General features: G+C 38.9%; 1 protein-coding gene across 1 annotated transcript in view; it reads right to left on the reverse strand.

Moving 5' to 3' along the window:
* CFAP61 (cilia and flagella associated protein 61) overlaps positions 1-13,012 on the reverse strand; it is a 106,952-nt gene extending 93,940 nt beyond the window's left edge. The window contains exons 1-7 of the mRNA XM_050709837.1: positions 12,849-13,012; positions 12,323-12,473; positions 11,947-12,097; positions 9,809-9,885; positions 9,023-9,090; positions 7,653-7,779; positions 1,628-1,760 (exon numbers count right to left, since the gene is read on the reverse strand). Coding sequence (XP_050565794.1) covers positions 1,628-1,760; positions 7,653-7,779; positions 9,023-9,090; positions 9,809-9,885; positions 11,947-12,097; positions 12,323-12,473; positions 12,849-12,906 — 765 coding nt within the window. The 5' untranslated portion in view covers positions 12,907-13,012. The remainder of the gene's footprint in view (positions 1-1,627; positions 1,761-7,652; positions 7,780-9,022; positions 9,091-9,808; positions 9,886-11,946; positions 12,098-12,322; positions 12,474-12,848) is intronic.
* Positions 13,013-13,060: the final 48 nt, after the last annotated feature.

Raw genomic sequence — 13,060 nt, forward strand, 5'->3', positions numbered from 1 at the left:
AATTTTTCCTTAAGTGCAGCTAACCTAGAATCTGGATTTAGCTAACCATAGTGGTTGACTAATTATTTGATGCTATTTTGTAAATAAATTGTTCTCAAACTGAAAAGCATATTTTGTTTTCCTAGGAAAATAATAAAAGAAAACAATTGTACAGTATATAAAGAGTTCTAAAACATTATATGGTATGTATTATGAAAAGTAATTATAAGCATTGAGTATTTTCAGGTTCTAAAAATATCTAAGAACCAGCCTTCAAAAAAAAAAAAAAAATGCCCTGGGAATGACAAGATCCCTGCAACACTGAAATGGCATGTCACTTTATGTTTGATTATTACTGAAAGTTTCCAGAAAGTTGCAGAGTTGAGACAGAAATAGACTCTGGAAAATCAGAACCAGTATGTTGGAGGGGTTTGGCTTCAAGCTGAGACCAGTCTAGAAGTAGGAAACTCTTCAAATGTTAGTCCTATATTCAACTTTCCATAAAACAAACAATCAAAAATTTTTTTCCTTAATACACATAATGAAAGCCTTCTTTAAAAACATTATGAAAACTCACAGGATGGATTTGTATGGCTGTTTTATTCTGCCATCAGCACTCCAATAAAAATAAAAAAAATCAAGTTTAATTTTTTTCCCCAAACAACAAGTGATTGTTTGTTTGCGTAACTGAACAAAAGCTGGGTCACTGCAGTTGTCTGGCTGCTGTGTAATTTTAGGCCCAAGGCTCAGCAGAGGCTGATTAACCAATCCATCTACCATATGTGCAAAAAGAGGTTGCCAGCTTCATTCTCTGCAGGGAAAATTGGCATCTATCTTGGTTCGCATGAAGGTATCTTTCACAGCAGCAGAGGCAAGTATAAAATATGAGGGCCTGAAACACTTTTTGCTGGTATCATATCGAGCTATGAACGTACAATCGAAATGTATTATTTATAAAGATAGCCATTTGTAATGTGCTATTACACTAATGGCTTATTGTTTCCTATTTGGCTTCCAATGACAGTGATTACATGTTAAGGTTTTATAAAATCATTTGGTATAGAAAGCAGACTTCTGGAATTAAGTAGGTTATGTTGCCTATCAGCTTACAATACCATGCACAGTTACTAACGCATGAAAATATTAAGAGGAATTTTCAGACGGATAGCTATTAGTACCTCTTTCTTATTTAAATTAATTCCTGAGTTTCTGTCTTCAATTCAGCAAAAATCTGACTGCCCCAGCCAGGAGATGGAAAAAATATACATCATTTTTAACTGAGAAATGATTACTGGCTACTAGTTTTTACATGCTATATTAATTTTCACAAGGAATGAAAATTGGTCATCTATAATGTAAAATGTCTAAAACAGCAACCTTTTTTTCAGAGTGGCCTGTTCCAATTCCTTGGAAAGAATCCACACAATTACAAGGAATTGCTGCTTCATTTACTTAACAGGAGATACCACTCCTAAAGAACTGAGATACACAAAGAAAGTGGCAGAGGGCATTGTGTGTGTGCAGATCATGAATTCTACCTTCCAAAAGTGAGCATGTTCTTTTTATTCACTGAGCTGCAGCATGAGCTACTTACATTTACATCAGTAACATGATGATTAGATCAAACAGGAGCATATGACAGACTGACCTCACAAACAACAGCTTGATTTTCTTCATCCTGATGTTCTATTATATCAGCAAGGAAATATTCACTATAGGTTTCTTTCAGAGTCTCATTCTGACGCGTCCAGATTGGCATGAGATCATTGTAATCTTCCAACCTATGAAAAAGAGATTATGTCCTAAAACTCTGCTGTTAACAGGTCCCAATACCTCTGTTTCCCTCTGTTAGCATACTGACAGATATTAAAAATAACTCATCCAAAGCCCCTACCAGTGAAGAAATAATTTCACATAGGACATCTCCTAACACACACTAAGTTGGTAGCCTCAGCACCAGAGGAGAGACGAAAGCACTTTTAAAAGCCAACGCAACCCACCTTAGATCTGGATTTCGCCATGGAGATGGTTATCTTGCCCTCACAGCAAAAAATATGAGGGTAGCTCTGTTCAGAATTCTCTCGCCTAAGGCATCTTAGGCCAGGTGGATCTGGGCTTTTGGCCTCATTTAAAATAATTACACTCAGTGAGCCCAATCTCAGTTGGTTAGAGTTGGCAGAGATCTCAAAAAGAGCTACGCCAGTGCAATTTAGGAAATCAGTTGTGTTTTTTAAGAAAAATTAAAAAAAAAGAAAAAGAAAAAAAAAATAGTGCCTTCTTGTATGGGAGAAACAGTGCTGAGTATTGGCTAGATTACTGTTATTACACACAGCAGTGTGGGAGTCAACCGGCAGAAGTTGAACCATTATGCCTTTGTAAGGTCGAGTTAATGCTCCACCACTGAAAAAGATACAAAGGCCAAAGTGCAATTACTGTATCCCTCTGCCTCATGAAAAGCCTTCTGCATAGGTGGGAGCGCAGCTCTGCCTCTGCTGCTCCGGTCTGGTCTCTGTGCTGCTGGTGTAAAGTGGCCAGAGCTGACTCCTAAGCTGTCCAAGTTTCAGTGTTAGAATCATATAGGCCCCAGATTGCATGGATTTTTATTTAAATAGATAACAGACTCCTTCTCATCAATCAACCTAAAAAAAAAGTTAATTCTTTAGCAGGATCAATGCAAGTCTCACCAAAACCTCACTACTTTTACCAACAGTGTAGAAATTGGCCATGAAGGAATTCAACAGAGGTATGTGCTGCACCCGTGGCATGTAAGCCTGGGCCAAGCAGCTCCAACACAGAACACCTTCCCGTGACAGGGTGAAATCGCTGCTTTATTTCTGTAAACAATGCCAGAACGTAAGTGGTCTGAGCGACAACTCTGTGACTCTGAAGTGGCTCAGAAAAGTCGGACTGCGGTGGGCGGTGAGGAGGGGCCGCTTTCACGGCACGGTTAAGAAATCCCTTCCTCCTAGCATGCTTTCGACCACCTCAGCTAGCGCAGCCGTGTGTGAGGAGGAAGATGACCCCCTGCGGGAGGCAGCGCTCGGCACACCACGCGGAGCGGGAGGAGAGCCCGGCACAGCCCCGGCGGGCAGCCCGCAGCCGCCCCACGACGGCCCGCAGCGCCGCGGGGCTCGCCCGCCCCCTCGCGGCCTCCCGGAGGGCTGCAGGGCCGGGCCCTTCTCTCTTGCCTTGCCTTGCCTTGCCTTGCCTTGCCTTCCCTTCTCCACTGCCCCACCTCGTCTTCAGGCCGGGGCATCCTTTGCCCAACCCCCCCGCAGTGTCAGTAGAAAAATACTGTAAAATAGTTCTTTCCTCTAAAAACGATACACGCTGTAGAAACATGTTTCTGACGTTCGTTATCAGGAATGCTTATTAACAATTCCCTCAGCTTTAGGAAAACTTGCGTTTTGCTTCAGGCTGCAGCCACTCAAGTTTGTACACACTTGTACCCAAGTACCTGTACCCATAGCTTAGAAATCTTAGCTCTGTACAGGCAGCAAGTGCAGTAAAAACAAATAAAGCTACTCTAATTTTCACTCTGCATGTTTCTGGATTTCACAGAAGCCTTAAAGTTAACACAGCTGGGCCAGAGATTCTAATTTATCAATCACGGCCTGATCACCTAAGTACTGATGGACTCTGACACGAGACTGAAGGACAATTCAAGCGGTACTCTGATGGCTTTTGCCGCTCCTACACACCAGAAGGATGTGACCCTCTGAGTAAGACCACCTTTCTGCCAGGGACCGGCAACCCCCTTTATTTTGACATTATTTCTTATTCTCAGGCCATCTGTCTGAGAGCTCTCCGCTTGCCCTCGTTGGTCCCATTGCCCAGAACAGCCCCGAGATAAGGCCCTACACACCCCTCCATCCCCGGTCCAGTTGCGCTGACCTCTTTTTATTCAGGTCAGCCAAGCAGGTTGTTCAGGCGAGATGGACAGTACAGGAGCTGTTCCAGCCACCAGTGGGTATCTGTTACACATGCCTTATTAACAGCCTTTTGAGCGGGGTGAATAAATGCTTAACTTGTGACCTTTAGGATGTCCTGAGTCGCTGTACTATTCCATCTGCCAGGAGTTTTAGATAATTTAATTTTTCTTCTGGAGGGCAGTCACCAGATTCTTTCATAGAGTTTTAAGTTAAGAAAGCCAGCGTGAGAAACTAAGAGAGAATATTGTGACTATTCCCTCAAAACTGAAGACAGCTGCTGGGGTGACAAACTTCCAAGCCACGCTTTTTCATTCTTTTTCACTGTTAAGACACTATAAATCACTTGTCTGTAGAATCATTTCAAATGCTGCAAGTGAAATGAAGCTCCGAAAACAATCAAACCTTGTAAAAATATATTATAAATTCACATTCTTTGTATTTCAAACTAAAATGGTAGTCTTCCCATTCTTTCCAGGCAGTAGTATCTCAAGGGCAAAACAGCAGAAAGGTTTTCTATTATCAGAACTTCACTACTTTCACATAGTAATTATAATATATTTAATAATTTATATATTTAATAATTTTTAATAATTATATTTAATAATTTATATTATATATATTATATATATAATATAACTTCATTAACACGTTATAAAACCTCAAAGAAACCAAACTGATTTACGGGTAGAGGATTGAGGCTGAAGTCTTAATTGAAATCTGTTGTTTCACTGGGATAGATAACAACACAGACCCCATCTCCAAACTGAATGCTTTGCCAATGCAACGCCTTGCCATGCAGGCTGCTCCAAGTCCCTCACAGCATTCTGCTCTTCAAAGCACAACACCACAAGGCCACCTCTCAAGACGCAGGTGGCAATTCTGCAGACTCGTGTTATGCAGAGACTGCCATATGTACACTGAGCTCATGACACTCAGCAGGCTATGCATAAGCCCAGTCATCTCCCAGCAAACTAGAAACTGTAGGAACAGAACTATTTTTAGTTTCTGCAACCCCCCAACCAGTACCTTAGACTTTTTCTAAACAAACAAGCAAAACAAAACAAAAATATATCATTAAAAAAAAATATATAAAAACACTACAAGATTCCTAGACAGAGAACAAGCACAATAAAGGAATTCCACAGAGCTGCACATTTGTGATGTCTTACATACATTGTACAAAAACAAGGAAGAGGATCTAAAGATGATGTATCAGCTAGAAACTAGAACATAAAGGCTTAGTGGACTGGGTTCAGGCACACTACAGATTTATTTCACATTATAAAGGTCAGATAGAGAACAACTTCAAAATTAATGGTTAAGCAAAGTATCAGTTTACAGCTTCCCCTTGCCATAAGTAAGGGTAGAGGGAAAAGAGATTACCCTAATCTCCTATCATTGACCCAGAACATGTTGCTAGGCAGGTGGCTGTGAGCAACTTCCATAGATAAATCTCTAAAGGGCTCCTTTGAATGTTACTATGGATGCCAGTGAAGTATAAAAGTGAATACAGAGGAAAAGGAAAGGCAAAGCATCTCCTGGAAATATAATTCTTACTCAGAGAATCTGTATTATCTATATATCTTGATTTAAGTATGAATACCATATCAACAGAGACTGTGTAATTCAAAAGAAATAAGCAGTTTCTTCGTTAGTTTTCTAGTTTTCTAGTTTTATTTATTTATTTATTTATTTTTATAAAAGCAAATCATGTATAGTATTCATAAAAACTACAGAAGTCCCAGGCAAGATGGTATCTCTTATGTGTTATATTGCTACAGCCTGCTTGACACTTCCAGTCATGTCAAAAATATTCCCTATTGCCAATATCTGATGGCCATCAAAATAAAGAATGTGATTCAAATTAAATGAAAAACTATAACAGTCAGAATCAAAGGGTACAGAAAAACTTTAAATCCTCAGGAATTAATTTACCTACTGATAACTTTTTAGTATTAAGGGTTTGTTCATATATTGATAGATGGTAGACTACTCAAAGGAAATACTTTTTAAAAGCCTTTAAAAAGACCTTACTTTTTTAAAAGTGTAGATCAAGTTGGTACGCAAATGATTTTGTAACATAATGAAATATCCAGACCAACAGCAGAATGGTTTTAAGTGGCCAACATCAGGTCTCAGCCCTTTATCTCACAATGCTCCAAAGCCAAGCCATGGGATATTGTAAGCATTGAATAAAACTCTAGGATAAATAGCACAGTCTGCAGATTTGTTTCAGGCCTTTTTGGCAAAATCAAGTATGTATAAAACATCTCTCTATGAGACAGAGGTTTCCGTCAGCACCCAGTGCAAGAAGTTAGCATGAACTATTTCATGAACAGATTGGTATGGATTTACCAGGCAGACAGAGGTTCCTAATGTGGCATTACCTTCCATTAGCACTGGTCACACATCAATATTGTATGATGAAGCCTCCCAGAGACGCGCTTGTCCCTAAACTTCAATTTCTATTACAAGGACTGGAAAAATCTCTTAAATCATAATACTGCTACATAAGGACAATGCAGCACTTCCATTTAGAACAAAGAAAAACAACACCAGAAAGAATCAGAATCAAAATTATTACCTCATGAAACATTACCCTACATGTGCTTTTTGCAGCACGCAGAGGAAAATAAGTGAACCAAAATGTGATATATACTACTTATATTTTGACCACAGTACAGAGAAGCATCTACATAGCACTGATAGCATATATGATACAGCAACCTATACAGAAAAACATAAAGCCTGTCTGGGGCAGAAACTGCATTTCTTGCTTAGTGTACTCAGTGCTGACACGTGCAGAAAACTGCAATTTGGCATAAGCAGCAGAATTCAAATGACAGAAAAAAACACAGCTGTAATGGTCTATGCATAGGTAGACATCAGTAGGCATTCAGCTAGAGAAACCTGCATCTCTGCCTGGTGTACACTACCAATAGACTGGCAGAGAGACTCAATATTAATTTTTTTCTTTCTCAACTTTTTAATGACATTTATGATGAGTCCCAAAATAACTGCAAAGCTGTGTGAAAGGCACATTGTGTAAGCATATCATACAAGAAAAAAAAAAAAAGTCTTTGCTCCAAACTGCACACATTGAAATACATGACACTATGTAGTAAATTAAAAAAAAAAAAAAAAGTGTTACCCCATTATTTTCTTAAGATATCTTGGCAATGTTGAGGAGGCCTGCTGGCCTGCTCCCCTGATGCACAATGACAGGGAATATATGAAGTGCTTATGCAGAAAAAACTGTACAAGAGCAGAAGGAGAATTACTTTCCATGTCTGACAGACTAGTGGAATTAGGGAGTCTCTACTTTTAATTAATTGCTCTAGATGATAAACCCTCCTCTTCAGTTTTTGCTCATCTGGTCGAAGTATGATACAATTAAAAAATACAAAAAAATTAATTGCAATATGCTCCTGAAAACTATATGCACTCACTAAAATACACAACAAGACAATAAAGCCAACATTCACAAAAAAAACATTGCTGACCAAAAAATGTATTATTTCTATTATTTCTAGATAGAAAACCAGATTTACAAAAATACAATTGATCTTGCGATGAAGCAGAATAAAAACAGCATAATCATAAAACAACTACTTAATTAGGTTATCAAGAAAAATCATGGCCACTGAATTAAGATACTGATGCTGTAAATCAAAACAGGAATTCTTTAAATTGCCCCAGACAGACCTTCTCATAAATGTAGAAGCAAGAAAAGTGCATTACCTTGCTTTGCGAACATGCAGCTGCGGGTGATACCGATGTCTGGGGCTCACAAGCAAAGTAAAGTTTGTATCCACTGCTGAACCTGGAGCAGTTATCATCTTTTCAAAGACACTTTCCAAGCCTGGCTCTGTGAACAATAAAAATCTGTTAGGAGCTGCAGAGAAACATCATTATTTGAACTTTAAAATTATCAGCAAAACTATTTGAGGAAAATGGATTTTTGAATTTAAACCCCAGATGGCATAATGCTCTCTTAAGTTAAGCAATGAAGCAGTAGCAACAGCAGCATATGCATGTTAAAGGATTGTTACCGGATTAATTTAAGGATTATTCTGACCATTCTTCTAGTTCCTCTACATAACCAATGTCTATTTCTTCAGTATCTTGTAGCAGCAGTAGGTGAGAGTTCCCTCAGCCTGCAGCATCCCAAACCTGAATAAGCTTCAAAGCAATCAGAAATTGCCAGAATCAAATCCCTATAGAAATGCTAGTCTTAAAAACAACACTGTAAAGCACTGGAGAATCTCTTTGTCAGGACTTGGTACACTGAAGAAAAGCTGAGATTTGTAGTTAGGGTAGTTTTCACAAAAGCCATTATATAGGTACTGGTTTCTGTACTTGATACATTACTAAGGAATTGTTTAACGTGACCTGGCATTAAGATACCGAGAAACTGGCATATCAGAAAAAAATCCAGTTCACTTTAAGGAAAGCTACAGGCAAACATATCAGTCATTAAGTAGCTGTTTAGCTTAGCAGTCCGAATTCAGGACTGAAATTCAAAGTCAGATGGTAAGATGTGCATCCTCCCATCTTTTGCTCTAAAAGAAACAATTCTAGCTTCCTTCCACGTCTCCAGCACTCCTTCTGTGCCTTACCAGAAAGAGTCCTCTTCTCCTCTTGTACTCACTTGGCCAAGTGAGAGAAAGTACCTGATGTGACTGTTTTTGATGTATAGGTATGATGCCTGGCTGACTGGTGTGTTAGTCATTGCCTGTCAGACAACAAGCACTCATTTCAATCTCTTGACCCCATTCAGCTGGAAGTTTTCACAAAACTTGTGGGAATTTATTTCTGAGACACCTGTGCCTCTGTTTGAAGCCCTATCCATTTCTGGCAAATGTTAAGACCGCGGGAAATGGATAGACTGCTGAATGGAACATGCAGCTACGTAAACCGCTTTTACAAGGGATGTCCATTAGAGGATACTTTAAGACTGTGGTTTCTCTATGTTTAGAAAATGGTAACTGTTCTCAATATATTTAAAAAACAAAACAAACAAACAAAAAAACACAACACCACACTTCACCAACGCAGTATAATAGTGATAACTAGTTCTTGTTAAGAATAAAAAAGTTTTAAATTCTTACCTAAATTCTCATCAGCTGGTATGAAGAGAAGTATAAACTGCAGTTCTGGTATTGCAATAAAAACCCTCCTGGACAAATAACATAACTGTATTCAGTCTTTCATCACTACACCAAATCAGAAACAGCAGCTACTCTTTTAATGCATGACTTTTTTTCTCCAGTGTCTCCAATCTTACTTCATGAGCCCATATGGCTCAAAAATTAAAGCATTTTATTTATCATAAATAATATGATATGGAATTAATCAGGGCATCTTTTACTGTTTCTTCTACCCTATTTCTCTCTCAATTTCCTAATGCTTAGATTTCAAACATCCTGCTTTTTATATCAGTTCCACAGTAGTGAAAAAATTAAAGATGCCAGATCTCTGCTGGCACATCTCTGACCTGGCATCTGTGTGAGCTGGCTTGACATGACAAAGTAACTAAATTTCACAGAAGCAGCACCAAATGCAATTCATTCTGCTTATATAAGTAGGTTCTGAGCGATACCAAATAACCCGAGCAATCACTGAGTATTGAGCTAACATGATATATTGTGCTGTTTGTACTGCATAGCTTGTGACTTTACTGTATAATCTGTAGTTAGTAAACTACCGAAAGATGAACTGGGACCATACTCCAGAAACATCTACAGCTTTTTAAGCTTCATGCTCAGTCATGGAAATTTAGAGTGGAAATTTAAGAAAAGAAAAAAATTCATTCTGCCTTACAATTGCAATACTCATAGCAAACAATGGGTGGAGAGTGCACGTGCTTCACTACAGAAAGCTGCATACTAACTCACCTAATAATTTCTTGGGAACATCCAGCTGCATATTCCTCTTTTGCCACAAAAAGATGCATGAACAGCGTGTTCAAAGGCTAGAACATGAAGAATGAGAATCTAAACACCACAAATATTGTATTTATGGTCTACCCAAATGCACAAATCCAATGCACGAATCCAATATCTGTGATCCACACTCAAAATGAGTAACTTTGCATGTGAGTAACTCATTGCCTTCAAGGTGTGTGTGGATAAAGCTATATGAATAAAGGACATTTTTTATATTATGATTTGTGCCGATGTAATGTTTTTAAATTTGATTCATATTCCATCTTACTGTTAGAGTACATTTTATAAACATCACTTTTTTATTTGTAACACTGTTCTGTTCCTTATTTGTGTTAACTAATAACATTTCAATTTAACCACAGCAACTAACTACTAAATCTTAACAACATTTAACATTTGATTAATAAAGACATTATTTCTTTCCAGGTTTTCAGGGGAAAAAAAAAAAAAAAAAAGCTTGCACATTCCTCATGCTCCCAAAATTGTTCTTCCCTTAAAAGATGTAGGAAAAAATACAAGATCTTATGATTGCACTGTTAGACACATTTAAACATCCAGAAAAAGGGCTGACTAAAAGATGTCTTTCCTATTTACCTCCAGTTAATCTGGAAAACACCTTACAGCAAAGGAATCTCACCTAGAATCTCAACTGGAACACGTACAATTGCTTTGCCAGTACAGAAGCATGAAATATCTACTGAATCTTCTGTATAGATTTTAGGAAATAATCTCCATTCTAAGCAAAGCAAGGGTTCTTCTGCTCCTCATTAATGTTCTGAAGCATCTTTTACTCCTGCTTCTGAGCAGTAATTCCTAACATGCTAAAGCTGCTTGTCTGTTTGTCTCCTTTTCTCTTTGTATGCCCCTGACACTGAAGTCAGCTGCAGCTTTACTGCAAGATACTGTCAAGCAGACTGCCTGAGGAAGAGCTTGCAGAACTGACAGCACAGCATAACCCAACAGTAGCAGCTGCACAGTGAATGAAGTGGTTGTGTCTGCAATATGCCAGTACACAAAGTACTGCTCAAGTGACAAAGAAAACAGATTACAAGAAAATTGCATGTTGGTCTTTTTTCTCCTATACTTCCTTTGGCTGTAATAATTTTGTTTCTCTTAATGGCACATACAGCAGTTTTTAATACAATCAGTGTATTTGTCAGTTTTTCTGCAAACCATTGCTTAATAACACCAAGAACGGCACCAAAAAACTGATGAACAAACTGTTGGGATGTAATTTCAGTATCACCAATACCTTATTCTGGCACATGCTGCCTAGCTTTTAAGTGTTTATGGTCAACGTTTTTGGTCTTTTCTCAACAACAACAGGATGATCCAGTGCCTAGATGGATTGAATGAGGGACAGAATTTGAATAAACTTCTAAGCACTTATTTCTAGTCCATAATTTCTAAGGGTAATTTACAAACTTGACTGAGGAGCTGTTATGAAAACTGGCACCACACAGAATGGAGTGCAGCCATATCCACACCAGCACTGAACAAACTCACTCCAGAATCAAGATACTCATGCCAGCATGGTCCTCTACTCAGTGTAATTCAGCATCTTCCAAAGAGGGGTATGCTCCTCATCCCTTGCTCTTCTCTGAAGCCATTAAATTTGGATTCCGTTGTGTAAAAGAGCAAAACTTTATTCCAAAAGGTGAGAAATTAGGATTTCAGTTCCCCTACAATAAGAAGTATGTTACAGCAAAGTCTCCACCTCCTGGGTAAATGCTCTGTTAGGTAGCACCAGAGCTGGACAGATATTTGAACAAAAAATGCTGGTGGCAGCTATAGCTCACGCTGCTCTCAGTGCTAGCACAGTGCATTAGACGTGTTCTGCACACGTCTAGCAAAGAACCTGCATTCCCTATTGGCCTCTGTCAGGATGACAGTTACCTTATGTTACAGTAGTGGCAAAAGCACAAGCACTCATGAACTTCTGAGCACCTGAGGGTTTAGAAAGATAATCAGCTTCTTTGGCCTGAACACCTCAGATCTACCTAAAAGAGATTTTAGAGGCTTATGTGTATTTTTGTACCTGAGCCTTAAGTGAAAAAAAAACAACTAAAATCATACAATTTACTTACAGTGCATTTGTTGTTAAGGTAGTTTTTATGTAAGAATGATTCCCAATCAGACTGATCAGTGATATTCCAATTTGGATAGTCCAGAAAGGCAGCATGGGCTATAACCTCATTCTTCTCATTGCAGAGTATCAGAGAAAGATTAGATTTTTCTCTGTGAAAACAATTTAATTCAGAACTTGAAGAAACTATACAAAAGAAAAGCATAGGGAAGTTTAACACTTAATAATCAGGTTGTATTCTAAAAATTTTGAGAACAGATACAAAAGCTGTTATAACGGTATAAAAACATGAAGACAGGTATTTCCCTTTAATCTTCCTAGAGGCAGGTCTGTGCCAATCATATCCAAATAAAAGCTCCAAAACCAGTGTTACTTACAAAAGGTGCATGACATCAATCCTTCCAAAAACATCTTCTGTAAAATGGCTGAAGAGGCTGATAATATCAGAAACATCACGTAACTCTGTCCTTCTGGCACTAACCACTTCTGTAGGTCCTCTTGAAGATGTTATTGTAGTCATCTTGTAAACTGTAACAAAAAGAAAGAAAACATTGCTGGTTCTAGCAGATCCTTTCTGCTGCAATCCATTGTTCAATGCAGTTACTTGAAATGGATTTTTATAACAGCTATGAAGAAGTGCAGTCAGCTGGATGGACTTCTGTTCCTATTTCCTGTGTAACTCTCTCTGTATACAGGGCTACTGCCTGCACACACACACGTACAGTGTGCTCACAGTGCACATGTAGAAATAACGCAGACAATAATGCCTACTGTATGCCTTCTACATGCTACACAGGAAATGTTCTTAAGGGGATACAAATTGCTTTTGCATTTATTCACTTAGAGGCATTTGCACGCTGCCTATCCGGGCAGTGCCTACCGTTGGTCCCCTCAAACTCTTACCAGCCTTGAGCCTGCAGGGCTGGGGATGAGAACGGCCTAGCGTTAACCGCAGCGCCATGAGAGCTCGGTGCACTTTGGCCAAAGCAGAGCTTACGTCGGTGGCACCGAAATGTCAGGGGATCCTGACAGGCAGCTCGGCAGCTTCCCCGCGTCGCTCCCAGCAGCGCGCTGACAAGGCGCAATCTGCCGTTTTGGTGCCGTTTCGGTGATTC

This window comes from Cygnus atratus, chromosome 3 (genome assembly GCF_013377495.2).
Source record: "Cygnus atratus isolate AKBS03 ecotype Queensland, Australia chromosome 3, CAtr_DNAZoo_HiC_assembly, whole genome shotgun sequence".
NCBI lineage: Eukaryota > Metazoa > Chordata > Aves > Anseriformes > Anatidae > Cygnus > Cygnus atratus.